This window comes from Ptiloglossa arizonensis, chromosome 1 (genome assembly GCF_051014685.1).
Source record: "Ptiloglossa arizonensis isolate GNS036 chromosome 1, iyPtiAriz1_principal, whole genome shotgun sequence".
Lineage (NCBI taxonomy): Eukaryota > Metazoa > Arthropoda > Insecta > Hymenoptera > Colletidae > Ptiloglossa > Ptiloglossa arizonensis.
Genome location: NC_135048.1, coordinates 22,152,543 through 22,174,412, shown reverse-complemented (window position 1 = coordinate 22,174,412; position 21,870 = coordinate 22,152,543). Strand labels below are relative to the sequence as shown.

Below are 21,870 nucleotides of genomic sequence, written 5' to 3'. Positions count from 1 at the left end.
AGTCCATCTACGCGTACTCAAGCGTTAACAAAGGACCATTTATAGGCAACGCGTTAAACGTTTTGTCAATATCTTGTTTAGGCACCGTACTACGTATCACGTGACTGCACGCACAGAGCAGAGCACATCACGGAAATTCTATCGCCCGATTATGAAGAACTTAATAAACGTCGGATGTATCTTTGTTTGTACGATAACGTTCGTTCCCAGTTTGTCCAAAAGGCCCAAATCCGGCAAACATACGAAAAAGTCACAAGTGAACAATCGTCTACGCCAACTCGAACCACTCAGAAACCAAATCGATCGTCTCCAATCCTTCTGAATTATTCGATTACATCGGATTGTTCGAAAAGTCATTTCGTTTTTCAAAATGGAGAATATATAATTTAATAAAATGTTTATAGACTCTAAAACCATCAAAAAAACGAAATAACTTTCCGAACAACCCAATGGAACAATAGTTGCGATTTAAATCTTCTCTAGTGTCGATCGTGAAGGAGTTGGTCGGTTTGGCTCGTGAGAAGTTCAATCGTCGAGCAAACGTACCAAAGGTATTACATAATCGTGATTTCCTGTCGTAACTTCAGCACCATGGGAATTTGACCAACGAAAAACATCTTTGGGAAACGAAACTGTCGTCCATGGATTTTCCCAGCAATAAAAGGTCGCCGAAAATGTTGGAGGAGATCACGGCCAAAGTATGGCGAATCTTGCCAGTGATCGACCTACCTCGAAGCTGGGTGCTCGCGTACTGCATGAGACACACCGAGATTTCCGGAGAAATACAAAAGGCGACCATGCAATGCAATCACGACGGGACAGATTGGGATTGCGCGTTCATTGAATTGGTAAAGGCAAATAACTAGTACGGTAGACTCTCGTGCAACGCGAGTTCCTATAACGCGACGAAGATACTACGACCACTGTTTTCGTGTAACACGAGTCACCGTACAACGCGTCAAATAATAAAATACAGAAATTACTTGATTTAAAAATTATATCTGTTTCAATCGAGCTGTTCAGATTGTTTTCCTTTTTTATCGTTTTGCGCGTTTTACCACGAACGTTGAAATAATTACGCTAGAGAGCCCCAATATTTTGGTTATCTAATAAAGATAATTCTTAACGTCTGATAGTTCTTAACATTTTCTCACCTCGACTGAGATTTCAGAAGGAGGCAATTTGTTTCGATACAAACGATTGAATATACCGTTACCTACTTAATTTCGAGAAAACTTTTGAAAAATTTACAATCTGTAGACATAATTTTAATTATGGGTGTACGACCGCTGCGAACCCTAATTTGTTTGGGATATCAGATTATCCTAAAGTTCACGATACGAATCGTTTGCCATTTTTGCAAACTTCTGTATCTCTCGGATTTTTTTCGCATTTTATTAACATCACGATCAGAGAAACGTGAAAAATGTACCTTTTCTCGATACCTGCTCAATAACAATTAACGTATCGCGAACTTGTTCCTCGTACCGAGATAATAGACAACCACCAGGTTTTGTCCGATCGATTTACCCTCGACAGTCAGCTGACAAGTGGATGACAGACATCAAACGTGTAAAAACCTCTCAGACACCGTCACAGGTAGAGACACCTGCTTGATTTCGATTAACCACTATCAAGAACGTGAACAATTCCGATCAATATCTGATCCGACAGTACAATTTTCTCATTTTAAAATTATCTAAATATTGTCGTGTTTGGTATCAGTTTTAATGGTAACCTCTTAGCAGTTTCGTTAAAATAATATCATAATTATAAGGTAAAAAAATGAAAATTCTCCTGTTTCGTATTCCACGGGATGGAACATCTCGCTCGAACGATATCAATTTTTTTGTTACCAGGGTGGAGGACCGGACGATTTTAATATAGGAAAAATCGTCTCTTCGTTTCACAATTTATCCAATCAAACCTTGAAATTGAAGCTGCTTCGCGGCGCTGAAATTTGCGGTAAACTCTGGCAAAGATACAAACACTTTCAAGATAAAAGACTAATTCGCATGCGTCTGAACGTACACGTGAGCCAATCGATAAGAACGGATGAATACGAACAGAAACGAATCTTGATCAAGTGGATCGAATACTTATCGATCGTAATTTTCGATTAAAGGCAAAAATTCGAAGGAAACGACGTTCGAGGAAGAATCCACGCGGCTCGAAAACTGCTCGAAATCATTCGAAGAAGAGAAAAGAAAACGAACGGGACGAAGAGTTGAAGAAAGCCAGGCAAGCGGCGAAGAAGATGAAAGCCATTCGTCGATCGCTAATGAACAAAATTACGGAACTCGAGAACAAAAGTAACGATTAATATTGCAATTGGTTCGATAAATATTGCACCGTCGGTATTTAAAATTTTCAACGACAGACGCGCAACTTTTCGTTATGAAACTTCTTCCTGATATTCAACGTTCAAATTCGAGTAAATAATGTGGCATTCGATTGAAAAAGAAATATTGATTTCGGAATCTCATTTACGCGTTCGTCTGATAATCGTTTTCAAAGTGCTGACTGTGTTTCGTACGAATGGTTCTTTTTTTTTTTCTTCTTTTTTCTCTGCATTGTCGAACCGGTAATGACGATAATTACATCGGTCGTTTTGTAATAATAACCGTGCAGAGTTTACACGTTATTGAAAGATATAGAAGAAATTATCCGATTTATCGCGAAACTTTGATTTTCCAGAGAGATTGAATTCCGAGGAAGAAACAGAACTCGCTCGATTACAGTTAGCAATGGCGATGAAGCCACGTGTCGATTTAGAAGAATACCCTATAATTGAGGATCGAGAGGAGTTGTCCCGTCTTATAGAAATCGGCTCGTGCTTATCGCGAGAAGTCGCGAAGGCTTGTGAATCTATTGTCCTCGATGCGATTCAAAAATTAATATAACGCAATCTCACGCAACTCTTGATAATCTTCAAACTATTGTACATACTGCACAACAAGCCTTTGTTCCGTTCTATGCATTCGTGTATCTCTGCATCGTTCGAAACGCTGCATCGTGTTTGGTTACGTGTGATGCGCGCGCAACGCAACGTTGAATATGCTCGAATCGGAAAATATTGACTGCTCAAGGTCACTAAACGCTACACTTCCAATTGCACGTAAATTTACGGAGACACGATTTCTGTCACGTAGAGAGACGAACCTACATCCCGCAAGAAGTAGAAATGTCTGGCATGATTTATGGTCTGATTGTTGACCATCACCGGACAATTAATTTTGTTAATTTTAATGCGTCTTAAAAACAAAAAGTCAAAATTGATTATTGACGTCATCAAGTGCCTGTTATTGTAAACTATAATTTCACATTATTTACGTATTTATTTATTACATTAAACTTCAAAGTGTTCAATATCTAGAAACACAATATTTTTAGCATAAAAGAATGTTTAACACTGCGACTTCTTTTTAAAAATACTGTGTAACTATGTTGGGAAATAAAAAAAGAATAATTTGCCTCGCTTTTATCCAATGAATAAGATGAATTGTATTTAGTCTATATTTTGTAAAGAGTTTCTAAAATTGGTTACCTGTAAAAATTAATCTCGAGAACAGAAGATTTCGAGTATTTTACTCGATTTAGATATGTTCAATTAAGTATATTGATTTCTATTGCATCGATCTTACTGTTAGTAAATGAGATCAATGTTTTTGAGAATGTCTTTTATTATATTTAGTTTACTCGTGACTTGAATTATGCAATTTGGTAGATAAAGTTTTGACAGCAATCAATTAGTATAATCCGTACATATATATTCTTATACTCAAAATAATTTAATAATGATGTTGTTGCTACTAGGTATAATGATTTTATTGTTTCATATATTTTAACATTATCAAATAATTTATCAAAAGCCCTGTGTAATGTTGACATAGGCATACCATTAATATTATCAATAGACAATGATGGAGTTTCTAAAATATCAAGTATGCTCGATGTAGAGAACATCGAAACGAACACAGATTCTGATAAATTAGATATAAATCTCTTCGAAACATATCCTATATTGGTGCCGCCAAATATGGTAATTAAAAAATTTTATTACTGCTCTATTAATTCAAAATGTATTAAAATATGTACAGTATACATACTAATATATTTTCATTATATTTTAACAAAGTAATGTACATAATATGTTAAACATATCTCATTTAAACAAAAACATTTGTAATTTTAACCTTATTCAAAATGTTATTGTAAATTTACGTAATTAAAATTTTTCTATTTACAATATAAGTTATCATTATAATAATCACTTATACAGGTATTACAAATTTGTTTAAAAGACACTACGTTGCTTGACAAATTGCATACCAATATTAACGATTGTGACAATTATCCTTGTATGTTTTCGAAAATAATCAAGGACGAATCGATGAAATCTGTTGTATCCATAATACGAAATGATACAATGGATAATATGAACCAAGAATTTAAGCAGAGTATACAAGATTGTGTAGTTTGGTGGAAGTTGTTCAAACACTTCGATAAGAATGCGAATCCTCGTCGTGAGTTGGGAAGGTGTCTATTTCAAACATTTTCGTCCGTAAGCGATGTTTTAAATGATTAAGAAAGATAATAATAATTGCGGGAATAAATTATTTTCAGGAAAATAAATTTGTATTATCTAATTTAAATCTCTTTTACATTTCTAGAAATGTAGAGAACCTGCTTTAGATAAAATAAAATTATTTTTAACTACCACAGAAAAAAGATAAAATAATACATATAAAGATAATTAAGTGCTGGAAAAGGAATATTTGAAATAATACTGTTTCTTTAAAAAAATCACTGTTGATAACACAATAAAAATTCAATATATTTTCCTTGTATAACAATAAGAAAAATAACATTTTGTCAATCTTTTCTACATTTTACAAAAATCACATGATTTATGTACATCATATCATTTACATATATTACACCTTTTCCGTATTATACAGTTCATTTGTAACAATAGCTTTTAATGATATAATTAACTAACAGCTTCTTAAAAATGAAATTTTTAAGTATTTGAAAAACATTACAAATTTTTGAAGTATTATTTTTTTAGTATACACATCATTAATTGATACAGTCAATGATAATTTTGTGGCTATTATTTAATTAAATTTTTAAAAGACTGCAGTTTCAACCGGAGCTTTGTAATTTCTACAATTTCTCTGCATCTTCGTGTTGTACATCTGTTGTAATATCCTCATTTTTTATCCATATTTTACACTCTGTACATTTTTTAGAATGTTTTACAATATTAAATATACCTATTATTGTGTACAATATTGCTATCACAATGAAATAACCACCGTAGATGAAATACTAGAAAAAGATGCAGAATACAGAATTTAAAATTACAAATACAAACCTAACTGGTTTTATTCAAGTCCTTTCATATAATCGATAAACTTTAAATGAACTAAACCTCTATCTAAATTTTCAAAAACTTAAAATCAAAATATACAAAGCATGGTATTGTTCAACATTTGAATCTAAAGTATACAATTAAGGTTCTAGTGAGTGATCTTTTAGGAGTGATCTTTCTGCTAGCTAAACATTAGTAACAAAATTGTTCTGAAATTCAAATATTATATGTAAATGGAAGAAAGATTATCATCACCAAAATGTTATTAGGAAATCGTTACAAAAGAAACTATTTCAAATTAAAGTAGGATCATAAATGGAAGGGACAATAGAAATTCTATATCCCTGATATGAAATACTACCAAAATAACTTTTAAGTATGCTTGTTATGATTATTTTATTTTCTTTAGAAACATTTTTAGCCAGTTAAGTTTGTATAATTTTGAAAATATTTTCTATATTTATGTATAATTCTTAAACTGAATTTCAGGTTTTAATCTTACCTGAGATCTCAGATCTAATCCTAAGCTTCCATTCACTACTATAGCTGTTAATATACTCTGTAGTAAGAGTGCAAAAAAGGTATTTATACCAAATATTAAACCATAACTGTCTTTTGATATACACTTTGCAACTTCAAAGCTACAAATGATACGTATAATGTTGTGTAACAGATCATGGAATTATTTTGTAATGGAAAGAAATAATTTCTTTAATAAACAATTGAGTTCAAAATTATATATACCTTGCAACAGTAACCATTGTATGATAAATAATTCCAAACACTATATAAGCAGCATATAGCAACCAAATATTGTAACTGTATGAAGAGATCATTAACAAAATACCTTCCACAAGGGACATGAATGATACTATTATATCTCCTATGAAGGACCAATTCAATGGTATTTTTCCGATACAAAAGACAGTAATTGTACCTAATAATAGAAATTAGAATTACAAAATTGATCAAATATAATTACATAATCAAAGTATTATATTAATAATTAAATTGTTTAAAGTGACTTAGGAAAATGAAATTTAGAGTATTATATTAAATAAAATCTTATGTTCCTATCATAAATATATATGATTTAGAGAGCTATAAGTTTTAGATAAGGAAGCATCTAACTAATTACCATTGAGTTATACTATTATCATTTAAAGCTGTACATTAGTTATCTGTCATTGATATCATCATATAAACGAAGCATTAACTATTCAAGATAGTAATTAATTATTTACGTCATACATGTAAAAGTTGGCAGCTAAAGTTACAAAATTAAATTATATTTAAAACAAATATGAAGTACATAAAATGTTTGCTCACCTATAATTGTATAAAGAGAATCTACAGCTCCATTGTAGATATTATCTCCAGAGGATACTGCAGTTTGCCAAAGTAATTGTATATAACTAATAATTTGCAAGTATCCACAAGTTGAAAAAGACCACCACATTGACCATTTTACAACATGACTATTTGAATATGCTAGTAAAAAATCTTTCCATAATAGCATATAAGCTTGTCTTACTTTTTGCACTATTGGAAGATTTGTTTGCATAGGAGTACGTTTAACATGTTGTTGAGATATATGTGATACCTCACTTAAATTATCTTGTTGCGATGCTATTAATACATTATTTGTTATCGAAGTGTGATTTTCATTTTTTCTATGAAAATAAATGGACTGGTCAACCGAAGGTAAAAAGAATGCCCAGATTAATGCAATTACAATAGCTGAAAAATAAAGTTTATTTTATGCAAATAACTGCAAGTCTGATTATAATTTATATATCTTCTACATTGAGTAAACATATATTATTGAAATATAACAATTTAAAAATAAGTTAAACATAACATTTTACAATTTTGTTATTTTGAAAGCTAATAAATGTTTAAGATGTAGTAATTTAAATAAAAAAATTATCTTTTACCATTTAGAAATATACTAATTATTATAAAAACAATATATGTATTATTTAATAGCTTGTATTAACATAAAAGTTGCTATTCTCACTATATAAAAATTTGTTGATATATCATGATAAGTACCTGCTATTGTAATATAATTTAGTTGGTGATAATTCAACAGATTAATGGAAGTTGTTAACTGTGCAATAATACCAGCCATACAACGTCCAATAAGAGCTGCTGCTTTTGTATGACTAGTTACTTCTTGATAATGTTTTTTGTCAACTTTAGCATAAATATATGTATAATATGCTACTTCTGTAGAAAAAAATAAGCCATAAAAGAATTCCACAATTTGCATAGTTAGAACATCTTGTCCAAATGTAAGTAACAAAAAAGTAATAGCTCCAGAGAAGCCACACAAAATAATAATAGGCTTGTATCGTAAAAAGTCAGTTATTAAAAATACAATGATTAAAGTTGCCAAATAAGAATATGTAGAAACTGGAAAAATTTCTTTGTTTACCTAAAATATAATAATATCTTTGTAAAATTCATTATCAAACTTATATATATTATATTTGGATTTATAAAAATAAAAATATATTCATATCATGTGCAATAACTCAATGAAAACATGAGACAAACTCAAATACAAAACTTGTTGGATCATCAAAGAAATGTTATTAATTAAAGTGAACAAATTTATCAATCACAATATATAAACACTACCTGTAATGAAACATGTACTTACTTGAATATCTGTAAAATTTTTCCATGGCCCTGTTAAATAATCAGTCACAAAAGATTCTGACGGTCTGAACTCTTTGAAACAACCAAATATACACAAAATACATGAAATTTTTATCCATCTCATGTTAACAACTTGTCATGTGTACTTGTAGGTACCTCTCCCTTTCTTTCTAGATTGTTTACGGATTTTATTCTATCAATATTCTTTAAATATTCCTATCACGTAATATTTATTTATTTTTTGAAACAAATGACATAAATAGTATTATTTAGTTGAAAGAAATAATTACTTTTATAATTTTACACTAATATTTTTTCAAATGAATTTTATTATTGGTAACAAAATACAATAGATAAAAACAATTGTTTATTTTATTTATTTCGAATTTAAGCAAATTTTAACAACATTGCAATTATAAATCAAATTTAACAAATGAGTATACAAAATATTTTGAACTCACTGTCATTGTTGAATGCGAAAATCTTGTTTATAATTTAAATTGGAAAATTTTATTATATAATCAATTACACCGGTTCATGTCTTTCTCATGCCGAGTGGCTGCAGAGCACTACTAGCACAACACATGAAGTTCAAATTCGAGGATAGACGACGAGGGCGCAACAATCGTACCATATGGTGAAAGAATAAGAAGAGGGAAATTCTTGTCTAATTAAAGTGGTGTGAATATAAATTTATAAAGTTCCAATAAACGCCATCATGTGATTTACAGCATCATTAAAATTACAATAAACCAAAGTGGATGTAATTGCATGCCATGAAATATGTCAGTGCTGAGATTTTACTCAACATATTTTTCGCTACTTTCGGATTGAAACTAACATTTTTAATAACTCTCCATTTTGTTAAGAAATAAACTACTTTGTCACATTCTTCTTTCAACTGTACTGCAATCTTCGATAAAGTTGGTTTTACCATTCTTTCTTTGCATTCGTTTTTTGATATGTTATTCACTTTTTTATTTTATTACTTACGTTACTATGGTAATTAATATCTTTAAAAGTATTGTGAATTCCTTTATGTATAAGTATTATTTTAATACGGACAAGAATACAAAGAAATGTATTTTGTTTATTGAGATATAGTAGTACTTTGTGCAGTTGTAACTGACATAATACTATTTTCATATAAATATATATGTACTAACGTGTCCATAAACAATGATCACTTCTTATATTTTGATTTTTTAGGTAATAAAATAATGTTACCATAAAAATAAAAAGTATGTTCTCACTTTTTCATAATTACAACCAGTTTTATATCAATAACTGAACTATGTCTACACTTTTGTACGGCACTGTATATACAATGCGTAAAATTGATTGGACAATATTCATAGTTTAATTTTGAACGTAGACGTTCGTGAATAAAATGCGATCGAAATGTATGCATATTGAACCAATACTGGTCTAAAATTGTATTCAAAATGTTATTTTAGCCAATACTAGTTTCAGTGGATAAGTTAAGCGTTGTCACGTTGTATAATGTGATCAATTAAAATGTATCGCGCAAATGTAAGCATGAAAATCACATGTCGCACCGCGTAAATATTTGCTTATCTTTGAATGCGTTTTAAACTTTAATTTTAATTAATATAGTGCATATTATGTAATATTTTGTCAAATATAAGTTATATACTTGTATGTATTATTTCTTATATAGCTATATTTGTTGTACATAACCAATCGTTAAGAACAGTTAAGCACGATTTAAGTAGAAAATGACATTTTTAGCAAAATGGTCAACCTCAAAGGGTAAATGCTGAGCCGATTCATCAGAATCTAGCTAATGGAAGACAGCCTGCCCCTATGAATATTCCAATGACAGTCTCTGAGCAATTTAGAGAATCATGGCTTACAGCTATCATTGGACTCATTATGTTTGCAACTGGCATGTGTCTTTTATTTTGGAATGAGGTTTGTAAGTGCTTCTGTCTCTTATTAAATAAATAGATTTGTACTACCAGACTATATTTACAATATTACAGGGAAGAGCAGTGAAAGTAGCACATTCTTTAGATGAAGCTTTGCGTAATGTAGCTGTGCTTCCAAATTCAATAAAGTTATTACCTGAGTATGAAGGACGATTAATATATTTATCAGGTCCCTTGAAAATATCAGAACCGTTAACAGAGCCAGACTATGGGGTAATTGTATCGAGTATAAAACTGAAACGAAGAGTTCAAATGTACCAGTGGGTTGAGATAGAAGAAGAAAGAAGGTAATTTACAAAACTAACTAAAAACCCAATTTACCATTTCGACTGTATTAATTATAGCAATTTTTGCATGTTAGCTTCGGTGGAGTAACAGAGGAAGACAAACATTATTATTATACAACAGAGTGGAAGGACAAACTCATTGATTCTGATAATTTTTATATTCGAACTGGTCATCAGAATCCAAAAGAAATGCCTATTAAAAGTCAAATACAGATTGCAGATGAAGCTATGATTGGAGTGTTTACCATTGGGAATGAATTAAAAAAGAAATTTAACGAGTTTATAGAAGTTACCAGCGATGAAAGACCAGAGCGTAAAGATATCAAGATGCATTCTGGTTTATACTATCACAGTTCTGATTTATGGAATCCTCAGGTATAATTTTAGTATTACTGAATGTTTAGAAAACATTAAAAAATCGCTATATTTGTCGATAGGTAGGAGACATACGCATACAATTCTCCTATGCAGGAAAAGCGGGAGAAATTTATTCGATAGTTGGTATGTTGCAAAAAGGGGTTATTGTTCCATATATTACATCACATGGTGAAGAGATTTTACTTCAAAGAAAGCACAAAGTGTCGGTAGACCAAATGTTTCATTTAGAACATGTACATAATTACTGGCGTACATGGAGTATTAGGTAATGTTTCTCTTATGAAAAAACATTTACAATATCTTTTAATGTTTGTAAATTTGTTATCAAAATATTGCTAATTATTTCAGAGGCCTTGGCTGGTTAGTCTTATTTTTGGCAGCTACATGCTTGGCAAATATATTAAGAACTGTAATTTTAAATTCAACATTCTTATGTGGAATTATTGCAATTGAATCATTAACAATGTCAGTATCTATGTCTATTAGTTTATTGGTGATCGGTTTTGCTTGGGTATGGTATCGACCAGTAATAGGTCTTTGTCTAGCACTGGCATCAATCTTACCATTCATCTATTCAACATTAACATCAGGCTCTCAATCACAACAACGTGATAGTTATAGAAGACTATAAATTTTAATTAAGAAAGTACATTTTACTTTATGTATTAATTGTAACAAGTCTTACAAAAAGTACAAATCATTAAAAACGATATGTTATTTATTATATTAATCATAATAAACAATCAAACTTTTTGTAAAGTTAAATATTTTTTTCAAATGTGTTTTGGCTGAATTTTCTATAAACTTTTCAATCATTTTTTTTCATTCATAAATACATGTCTATGAAAATTGTTGCCATCACATTTGAAGTTTTATAATATAAGATAATCAATTTCATATTTTTTTGTTTTATTCCCTAGAATCAAATGTCTCATTAGACAGTACATTTCCATTCTTATGGAGGTTATGTAAGGCACGCAATGAAATTATCTTCTTATTTTTTGTTTATTGTTATCTTAATAGTTATTAGAATCGCAGATAAGATATTGTATAGACTTTAAGAAATAGAAATACCGACTACGTAAAATATCAATAGTTTTAGAGTGATCTTTTATTTAAAAACGTAAGTCTGAGAATTATTATTTTGGTAAGCTGAGCGAATAACTAGAATTTTTTAAATATTAATTAATTCCATGGTCTTAAAATATTGCAAGTCCATCTGTGAGTATGAATACAACTTATTGTACAATATCCATAAATCATATACAAGGAAAAATTAATTTTCTATTCTTTACTATTTTTTACCGACTTCAGTGGTTGGATACAGTTCGCAAAATGTGTTCTTGAATGAAGAGGTCGCTTCAAAATCATTAATATTTTATGGTTAGTATTTTAGAACGTGTGACATCATCTCCTCTAAAATAAATCATCTATTCTATATCTCATCATGTTAGTTTTATCACTAACTGTAGGAACGGAAAATCAATACGAAGTGCGTCTAATATAATTTGTGCTTCCTTTAGTTCCACCAGATAGCACTATAACACATTGCCAGACTTTAGAGAAAATCTCCTAGCCTAGTCAAATACCCTAGAGCGTCACTCCACTTTCCATTCAATAATATTTTTTATGATTGAGTGAATCAAGATGGCCGCGAAAACTTTGTAAACGGAAACGTTTATTTTGATGACTCGAAGAAAATTGCATGCCCCAATTATTATTTTCGATCAGAGTGAATCGAATTGGCATTAAATAAGTCTCAATTGTCAAGAAATTAAATAAATGTAGATGACAATGACTGAAGAAACACTACTATCTGAGACAGCCGCACAAAATGAGGCACAAACTAGTTCTCCAGATGTCGGAAAAGCTAAAGATAATAAAAAAGAAAAATGCCGGCCTATGACAAAGGTATTATCGATTAAAGTGGCGATGAAAATGTCATGAATTATTTACTATTTATGTAAAATATTTTCTAATTAATGTATGTAATGTACATGATGTATGACATTAAACATAACATTACCATCAAAACTAAAAAAAAGTTTTGATCTTATACATCAAATTCATTTTGTTTTTTGAATAAAAAATAAAAAATATTTGATTTATATTAAAATGATAAATTAAGAGAGATTCAATAGTGGTTATGAAATATTATTTATTTATCTTGAATTTTAATTTATCATTTTAATTTATCTTAAACTAATAATGAGAAAAATAAAATGTCTTTAGGTAGTAATACGGAGACTCCCTCCAACTATGACTCAAGATCAGTTCTTAGAGCAAGTTTCCCCTTTACCAGAACATGACTATCTTTATTTTGTGAAAGCGGACATGTCAATGGGACAATTTGCCTTTTCTCGTGCTTATATTAATTTCCTTGAGCAACAGGACATTTTTATGTTCAGGGAGAAATTTGATAATTATGTATTTGTTGATTCTAAAGGCACAGAATACCCAGCAGTAGTAGAATTTGCACCTTTTCAAAGGTTACCAAAAAAAAGAATAGGGAAAAAGAAGGATTTAAAGTGTAGTACTATAGAATCAGACTCATACTACATAAGTTTCTTAGAAAGTCTTAAAAATCAAGAAGCAGAGTCTAACGTAGCACAGCCAAAAACAGAATACTCGTATCAACCACCTGACAGTAAGTCATTTTTTGAAATGCAAATGTGATGTTTGTATTAGAACTTTCTGTTTGATAAGTACACGTGTATATTTTGTATATTATTGATATAGATACACCAAAAAAAGTTACAACAACACCGCTTTTGGAATATTTGAAACAACGTAAGCAGGAAAAACAGCGTCTTAGGGATGAAAAACGTGAAGAAAGACGGCGAAGAGATTTAGAAAGGAGACGGACAAAAGAAGATCCCATTATATCTAAGGTGATACTACATCTTTTACTTGTACTTGATTAGTTCAAATACACTTTAACCTAGCTCTAAATATGACAAATACAGTATAGAATAAAAATTATGATAAAGTATGTATAATGAACATTTTAACCTTACCTTTTAAGTATTATTCTCTACTGTATTTGCTGATACTAATGTTTTCACCCTGCAGTCCACATGTAACATTGAAGATAACCAGACCAAGTATTCCTTCCTTTCTACTTCCTCAACTATCAAGTCAGAAGATGTATTTCTTGTTCATCCTACTGAAAATCTAAGTATATCTTATAAATGTAAAGAAGAAGTCTCCAGTAGTGGAACTCTAAACACAACACCAATGAAAAATAATTCATTGAACATGCAACAACAGTCTTATAGAAATGAAAATACAGAAGTATACATAAACTGTGTTAGAAGTGGGCCTCATGTCAATGAACATTGGCATTATAGTAATAAACATCCAAAATTATTTTACTTTTATGAAAAAAATTACAAGGAAAAAGACACTAATTGCAGAAAAAATAATTATGATCATTGGAACAATATTAAAAATAATTATATTTATAATAATTCTAAATACATGTCTCAGTATATTAATAATAAAAATTATTTCTCTGCGTTATCAAAATCTCAATTTAGTAATTTACACAAAAGTTGGAAAGTACAAATACCAACAGAAGTGTCAAAATCAAGAAGTTGCACCACTGTGTTTGATTATCAGAAACTTTATCCTTTTAAAACCATTTGTGAGAAAGGACTGCCAGCATATCGTAAAAATTCATGAAATAAAAACTGCAAATGATTAGCAGGGAAATTTATGTTATCTATTTACTGTATGTTGAAAAGTTATGGGAGGAAAAGAATATTTATTATTTATGCGATTTAGTTGAATACTATATATTTTTTCTGTTTAATATTGTATGCATTTATTAAGATACAATCACTTTATTATTGCCTAGTTTGTATACATAAAATTTTGTAAGAGAAATTGTTTTTAGAAAAAAAAGTGAAAATTCTGTGTTGCTTTATTGTAATTTATTATACAATTCACTGTGATAAGTTTTATTAAAATTTATCATTAAGATTAGTAATAAGTTATCGCTTAAAATAAAAATTTCATTTTGTTATAGGTATTAAAAAATCCAGAACTTGATAAAGAAATGTGTAAAGATAATAAAGAAAATAAAGAGGAAAAAGATAAACTATCATCAAAAGATATAAAAAATCGTATTAAAAAGGAAGATAAATTACGTGAAAAAATATCCCGAGATCGTGATGCTAAACCAATAACAAAAGGATATAGAGAAAGACTTGAAGATAGGAATAAAGACAGAGAAATAAAACATCAAAGACGCCACGATGATAAAAAAGTATATGGAAGACGCGATGAGAGAGATAGTATAAAAGACGATAGAAGAAATGATGTAAAAGATGACAGAAAATGTGATTTTAAGGAGGATATTAAAGATTTTAGAGAACGAAAGATTGAGGAAAAACGGGGTAAAAGTTATGAAAAAATGCGGCAAGAGAAAAAAAGACTTGCAGAAACAAAAAAACAAAATGTAGAGTTCAATATTGACACTGAAAGTAGTACAAAATCAAAAAACGAAGAAGAGGATTCCCAGAGGAAGGAATTGCAAGTTGATTTGTATGACACTATTAAGGAAAAAGAGGAATCCATCAGAGATAATGAGGATACAGAAATTAGCATATGTAAGGAGAGAGAGGAAATAACTAATGAGAAAATAATGTTGGTAGAAAAATCTGTACAAGATCTGGAACAAACAAAAAAACAGAAACAATTAGGTGAGAACTTTGTATTTTAAAAAATATTAATGAAAGAAATTATTTGTTGATTTAAGTCCATGAGTAGTCATGAAAATAAAATCACTTTTAAAATATTAATGTTAAAATATTTACAGACATTCTAATGACAACTGATGAAAGTAATAAAGGTGCCGAAAAGTCAAAATCTAATGAACATATCAACAAAGAAGGTAATCAGAGCAATGATTCTGAAGAGAAGAAAGATTCAAAGGTCACAAAGAGACGTAGTTCACTTGAAAGTGGTGGTGATGGTGGTACAGGAGATGGAAATTGTTTAAGACGACACAAGTCTTTAGATGGTGGAGATCAAAATAATCTACAAAAGGCTGAAAATGAAGATAAAGGAAAAGATAAAAAAGATCCACGATTAGAACGCAGGATTAGAAATAAGGTACACATTTATTTTTATTGCAATATTAATAATAATCTACTCGATTAATAAAACTGTTAAAACATTATTTTTCATGAAATATCAACAGGATCGACCTGCTATGGAGATTTATCGTCCTGGAATGGGAAAATTCAGTAAACAAAGATTGGAACGAGAAAGATCTAGTAATGACGAACGAGCATCTCTTTCACAAAGTCCAACTCCAAATCCTAATACATCCAATCTTTGTAAATCAGGAAAGCCTGGAACAGAAGTACGTTCTATGACGTTTAAACGTAGCGTTAGTCGTGATTTGGTATAACAGATACTAAATTTTGCAAACCCTATAAAATATTAGTGATATATGTGTTAAGCCTATGTTAACATACAAGATTTTTACACTAGTCTTTCTCACAACATGCAGTATCATACAGTGTATCTATTGTACACAAATGCATAATAAAATACAGTGTCCTACTTAATACTTAAAAAGTTCGTGCATTCACAAGTTATACAAACTCACATATAAATATTTTTAACTCAAAAAAAAGGATATTAAATAATTTAATATAATCATATATTCTGTTTTTGTTCAATCTGTTACATTAATTATCGTGCAATTCAAATATCAAATTATTATCTTGTACAACAATTTTTTGTTTATTCAATAACAATAGTTTTTGTATAAATCTTTTATAAAAAAAAAAACTTTCTAATAATAATATTTTTTTTAATACATTGTTTTTAATTTCAATATGTAATGTTTAATAACTAGTCGCAACAATTAATGTACAAAGAAACGTTGGAAATTGAATACTAACAACTTATTGGAATAATTCTGAATTATTAATGTACAAAGTTATTGAAATTGATTCTTATTATTAATACGAAAATTAACTGTTAAGTTTTTAATGCAAAACTTCGTATAAAGTATAATTCTCAATATTTTTACATACTAATATCAGTGTTATAATTTACAATAGTATAAATATATTGAAGTTAAATATGTGTATATTATAATTATTATATTAAATGTTACACTAGGTGTTTATAATTTTCATTGAAATAAATATTTCTCTATCATACATTGTACATAACCAAAGGTTATTGTATTTTTGTATTAAGTTTTATAAAAAAACGTCATAAAATAAATTTTTCTATTTAAATTTAACATTAACCATTAAAGGTTGTAAATAGGTAACAGTGATTCATCTGTATTAGAAAGATGGATCATATTAAAAGTTTAGTACACAAAATGCCGATGTCAGAACATTTATGGTTTTGAACAAAGGCTGCTTAACCGTTTAGTGCCAGGGGTTCTTAAAAATCTGTGTTGAATTGTACCATACAGCGCGATAGCGCTTCATTCATTTGTCTGCGAGAAATACCGATCGACGCTATCGTTAGTCAATTTTTTATGCATAAAAGTTTCTTCAGTTATGTCAGAAACGTTATACTGTATACTCAAAAGTGCGCGAAGTACTCGCGTTTTACGTTTTGTTTACGTGATAACATTCTATAATCATGACGAACTACATTCGGAACCGAGCGCGTTCCGAATTGACAATCGTGAGCAAACATCGCGGCACATTTCAGCACATTACGTGAACAGCGCGATCGCGCTGCGTGGCGCTAAATGTGTCCTCGTGCAGAGGGTGTATTTGTATTAATATTTGAAATGTTACATATTCAAAAATATATGTATGTACATGAAAAGTGACCGTATTTCCAGTCAAATTAAAAGAAGTTTGGTAAGTTCCATTAAATGGAAAATATGCACATACTCTGATTCCAATAATTCTTACTATATGGGATGAAAATGGATCAATTTATCCTATTCCTTCGCTTGGAACGTTTCTATGTGATTCATGCGCGGCAAATCAATATATAGCCGAAATACAATAGAACGGCTTGAACTTTCGTCAAATCGCTATCAAATAAAAAATAATGTTGCTTAATTCATGCAAACCGAAGCAACGTTAGTTTGGTCTATAATCGGGATTTTAGTAATTCTTTGAATTAATCAATTAAAATTGAGAATAACGGTCAGGTATTCCTTTGATTTAAAATAAAAGATGTCAAACTTCAAACTGAGGCACCTTCCCCCATTCTCGCCAATTAGCAGAGTGCCGATTGATGCTCTGCAATTTTACTCTGCATATTTTTATGTATAAAATATGTTAAATATATAACATTGTAAAATATTGGTTACATATGTCCATTGATAGTCAAATCGTGCATAAAGACTGCACATCGAATCGTGAAAATTCTTCCATCACTACACATACCGATGCAAGAGCTGCGTATCCGTGAGCTCGTCTATTCTAAGAAAGGGAGTTATGGGTCTTCCTTCTCTTATGTTCTCGAGAAATTTGAAGTCCGAATTGTGGGCAGGCGGCTTGACTGATCGATCGTAGTTTACGATTGGAGACAGAACATTGCTTACGATTTATGTAACGTAGGAAAGTATTGCAATAAAGCAAAATTTCAATGAAATTATTGTTTATAATAAAGCATGTTTTAAGACCCCTTGATCATGTTTTTGCCATTAAAAAAAGAATTTTGTTTTGATTGTTAATACGATTACTAAACGGTTAAATGGTTTTAAACGAATCTTTATGTTTGAGTTTTATTTTCTCATCTCAATAATCGAACATTTCCAATTTTCATATTTTTTTCTTCGACTTATAATTTAGGATCACACAAGGGAAACGGAAGTAAGACGGAAAATTGTAACTTCTACGCGTATTATGTTCTTTATCAGAATAAAACAAATGTTAAATTTATGTTTCTCGTAAACAATTATTACTTTTATGTTTTAAAACTTTACATATTTAAGAAACACGGCAATTAACTTCTGTAAGTAAATTAATGATTTAAATTGCATAAATAAATATCTATAGTAACATAAATATTCGGAGCATGCGTAAATATTAATAACAATCGTGCTTTGAGATAAAAATTCATTGAAACCGTTCGACTTCATAGATTTGGCAAAATTAACGATATCTTAAAATGTCCTAAAACATGAAATACCAATATATAAATAAACTATTTTTAAAACAAGTAATCACGTATGTAATCATATGATAATTCTAATGAACAACTGTTTTCATTTAAGAAACGTACAGAATCAGATACATATATATTTGTATAATATCGTCCAGTTTTCACATCTTTTCAACATTTTCTTTCAGAAACCGGATTCTCTTACTCCACTTTTTGCATTTATTAAATTCATTTTCTTTGCGATAAATGTTACATGTCCCTATCTTTAAATGTTGTATTGGTCGAAGCTACATCATTTCTTATTTGAATAAGAGGTTTTATGACTGATAAGTTGAAGGTTCTATTCGACTCAGAAACATTTATAAAAAGAGATAGTCATGAAGAATTACATTTTTTATGTTTAACCCAAAATTATTTAGAAATACGGCGAATATTACTAGTTTCTTTTAAAGGCTTTAATATTTGCAACAACTTTTTTATGAAAACTGCCATATTTTTAACTATTATATCTTTTCTTGTTTCGATCTGTGAGTCGCATTTACGAATACATTCCTGATCAGGACACAGCAGGCCAATAAGATTCTTTTGGAGTGACATGTATCACGCGATTTTGTTTATATGAAGTTTTATATGAGTTGAACGAACGATAGAATTTTTTTGAATAGGGATTTTCCTATACTTCTTGTATCTTAGTCCATTTTAACTTCTTTTCTTACTCTCATATTTCTCAGTATTAATTATAATTATTTTGGAGCACACAGCGTGATTATTTTGGAACACTCCACATGTCAAAAGTTGCTTCAAACTCTAATTGGCTAATATCTTAAATTCTAACCATATAGTAACCTAACCTTATTTTATTCCACTTAAACTCGGCAACTATATTTCTTTCAGTAAGACGACATTCGGATAAACAAAACCACGTGACTGTGTCAGAACCGTGATGTATTCCAAATGGATACGATTGCAATAGAATTTATACAAGTTAATATTTATGTATGATAGTAAATTTCCTTTTGAAGGCTCTAACATTTACAAAAAATTTTTAGTGAAAGACCTATTATCAGTGGTTTAACTGTTTGTCAAATTTTTTCATCTTTCAACCCATTATGCGTTAACTTACAATACACTACTGATTAGCACACAACGGTCGAATGAGATTTCTGCGTAGTCACATGGTTTTGTTTACTTGAGTTTCTCGTTTCGCTAGATGAAGTGTATTTGGTTCAATATAATACTACATATATTATCGTTTGTTCGAAATAAAGATGAGCAGATACAAATAGATAGCCTCTATGAGCCTCTGTAACTACATCTATTGAACATGACCATACTCAACATGGATTCTTTGGCTTTAGCCGAGAGATAGTAAGAAACTAGAGATTAATAGCATAAAATTTTTATAGTATTGTTCATCGATAAGGAAGATTGACATATAGTTTTTAAAACTACGCAGTAAAATATCATGCAACAAAGTTCATTAATTTGCCTTGTGCATTGATTTTACTAAATCATTGGAAAGATTGTGTTTTTGACGAATTTATCATATAGGGACCTTATCGTTGTAAAAGTTAGACAATCTGTTAATACATACGAGAGGTCAGTGTACGTCACGTAGTTATTATTCGGAGTTGAGAATTTTGTGCGAATTTATCAATCTCGAAGTGTAACAGGAAAGATTTCCTGAGACTCTCTCGCGGTAAGACATTGCGAGAAAATACACGGAGGTCTCAGGGTTTGCGGATTTGAAGTTAAAGACTTCTCCTTGGAAGAAGTGTTCGCGTATTCGAGTGGTATAACGCTGTTATATGTAATCGTGGTATTGCATTTGAAAACTTTATTTTATTAAGGCACAGGCGTCTATTTGGCGTCTGTGAAGGGCAGACAGAGTGTGTGACAGGTTATGTCAACTGGATTGGCAGGTGCTGTTTCAAATCAGGTCAGTGTGTTGACTTGCTACCACACCGCTATTCTGCAGATACCTTTCACTGAAGACAGCCATTCTAAATTTTGTATATTTTTCCATGCAACGGAATGCAGCGGATGAAAGGACAAACCAACAATCAAGGTGAGTACTTCGTACCTCCGTGCAACTTTTTTTTACGTATTTTTTTATAATTTTATTTATAAGATTGTATAAAATTTTCGTTATAAAAATCGCTGTACATTTACGTATATTCTTTATCGGCTGAGGTAGTACTATTTCGAATCAGTACTTACTATGAATAATTTCGATCGATGTACATTAATATCATCGTAAGTTAACGAGTATAGTTTTGCAAATAACTCGAATAATTGTTATGTATATTCTTGACGGATGCTGTATGCACACACATATACACATACGTAGTTCATTAACCTATCGACATGCTTTATTACATTTCGGGTATTTTGAGTTAGAAATAAAATTATTAACTGATTGTGCATTTTTTACAATAAATTTCAAATTGCTTTCTTTTCTCATACTTTATAATTACTATTAAACATTCTAAGAAATCTTTATTAATAAACAAATAAATTGATGACAGTATAATATATTTAATTTTACAGATGTGTGAAATTAGCAAGTTTTTCATATACAATTACCAATTTATGAAACTAAGAATGTGTGCACACTTGCAGGGCATATAAGTTTAAAGAATATATTGTACTTTGTGTTGTAATTAATATATTTGTACAATTAACAGTTAAAATTTTACAAGACAGAATATTAACTTGAATTATTTGAAATTTTGTCTGTTATTTTAACACCAGTTTCAATTCTATCATTAAGTATAAATCAACCACTAGATTTATCTTATCTAAAGAAAATTATTTTGCATGTGTTTTATACAATTTGAAGACATTTTAGAATACTTAATATATTACATTGTGATGCATATTATTTGTTTAAATTATGTGATACATATTATTGCTTATATTAATCATTTTTAAAAAATTAAGAATTCTATCATTTCTATTTGTACAAAAAATAACTTTCTAATTATTTTTGTATTAACACTATTGTACAATGTAATTCGGATAATTTATATAAATATGATTTTATTAATGTATTGAAATTAAGTTTATATTTTGTATATAGTATAGATAATTTAATAATGTT

General features: G+C 29.8%; 5 protein-coding genes across 14 annotated transcripts in view; 4 read left to right on the top strand and 1 right to left on the bottom strand.

Annotated features, from left to right (window-relative positions):
- The first annotated feature begins 3,722 nt into the window (after positions 1 to 3,722).
- Positions 3,723 to 4,839, top strand: LOC143146009 (uncharacterized). Of its 2 annotated transcripts, none has more exons than XM_076309956.1 (4): positions 3,723 to 3,816; positions 3,894 to 4,042; positions 4,385 to 4,564; positions 4,674 to 4,839. In XM_076309956.1, exons 1-4 carry the CDS (start codon positions 3,798 to 3,800, stop codon positions 4,734 to 4,736), a joined length of 411 nt encoding a protein of 136 aa, XP_076166071.1. In that variant the 5' UTR covers positions 3,723 to 3,797; the 3' UTR covers positions 4,737 to 4,839. The 2 variants fall into 2 exon arrangements, with proteins under 2 accessions (XP_076166071.1, XP_076166061.1); XM_076309946.1 differs by having other exon boundaries at positions 4,283 to 4,564.
- LOC143145968 (thiamine transporter 1) lies at positions 4,823 to 9,100 on the bottom strand. Of its 3 annotated transcripts, none has more exons than XM_076309877.1 (7): positions 8,506 to 9,100; positions 8,046 to 8,237; positions 7,433 to 7,817; positions 6,707 to 7,117; positions 6,122 to 6,314; positions 5,880 to 6,018; positions 4,823 to 5,334 (listed from the first exon to the last, which is right to left on the bottom strand). In XM_076309877.1, the coding sequence occupies exons 2-7, from the start codon at positions 8,166 to 8,168 to the stop codon at positions 5,170 to 5,172; spliced, it is 1,416 nt and encodes a 471-aa protein (XP_076165992.1). In that variant the 5' UTR covers positions 8,169 to 8,237; positions 8,506 to 9,100; the 3' UTR covers positions 4,823 to 5,169. The 3 variants fall into 3 exon arrangements, with proteins under 3 accessions (XP_076165992.1, XP_076165983.1, XP_076165974.1); XM_076309868.1 differs by having other exon boundaries at positions 8,046 to 8,260; positions 8,506 to 9,099; XM_076309859.1 differs by having other exon boundaries at positions 8,046 to 8,214; positions 8,506 to 9,098.
- Tmem43 (Transmembrane protein 43) lies at positions 8,601 to 11,414 on the top strand. 6 transcript variants are annotated; one of them, XM_076309923.1, is made up of 6 exons: positions 8,601 to 8,723; positions 9,797 to 9,979; positions 10,051 to 10,283; positions 10,358 to 10,658; positions 10,721 to 10,926; positions 11,010 to 11,414. In XM_076309923.1, exons 2-6 carry the CDS (start codon positions 9,872 to 9,874, stop codon positions 11,290 to 11,292), a joined length of 1,131 nt encoding a protein of 376 aa, XP_076166038.1. In that variant the 5' UTR covers positions 8,601 to 8,723; positions 9,797 to 9,871; the 3' UTR covers positions 11,293 to 11,414. The 6 variants fall into 6 exon arrangements, with proteins under 6 accessions (XP_076166038.1, XP_076166012.1, XP_076166003.1 ...); XM_076309897.1 differs by lacking the exon at positions 8,601 to 8,723 and adding an exon at positions 8,806 to 8,829; XM_076309888.1 differs by lacking the exon at positions 8,601 to 8,723 and adding an exon at positions 9,334 to 9,577.
- A 544-nt stretch (positions 11,415 to 11,958) lies between these two features.
- Upf3 (UPF3 regulator of nonsense mediated mRNA decay) lies at positions 11,959 to 16,242 on the top strand. The gene is made up of 6 exons (XM_076309846.1): positions 11,959 to 12,572; positions 12,894 to 13,308; positions 13,401 to 13,552; positions 14,692 to 15,367; positions 15,484 to 15,779; positions 15,868 to 16,242. The coding sequence occupies exons 1-6, from the start codon at positions 12,450 to 12,452 to the stop codon at positions 16,078 to 16,080; spliced, it is 1,875 nt and encodes a 624-aa protein (XP_076165961.1). The 5' UTR covers positions 11,959 to 12,449; the 3' UTR covers positions 16,081 to 16,242.
- A 4,017-nt stretch (positions 16,243 to 20,259) lies between these two features.
- Ythdf (YTH domain-containing family protein) overlaps positions 20,260 to 21,870 on the top strand; it is a 6,590-nt gene continuing 4,979 nt past the window's right edge. For both annotated transcript variants that reach the window (XR_012992760.1, XM_076316680.1), the window contains exons 1-2: positions 20,260 to 20,706; positions 20,808 to 20,835. Coding sequence is in view for 1 of the 2 variants with exons in the window: in XM_076316680.1 (XP_076172795.1) it covers positions 20,671 to 20,706; positions 20,808 to 20,835 (64 nt within the window). In the remaining variant the exon portion in view is untranslated. The remainder of the gene's footprint in view (positions 20,707 to 20,807; positions 20,836 to 21,870) is intronic.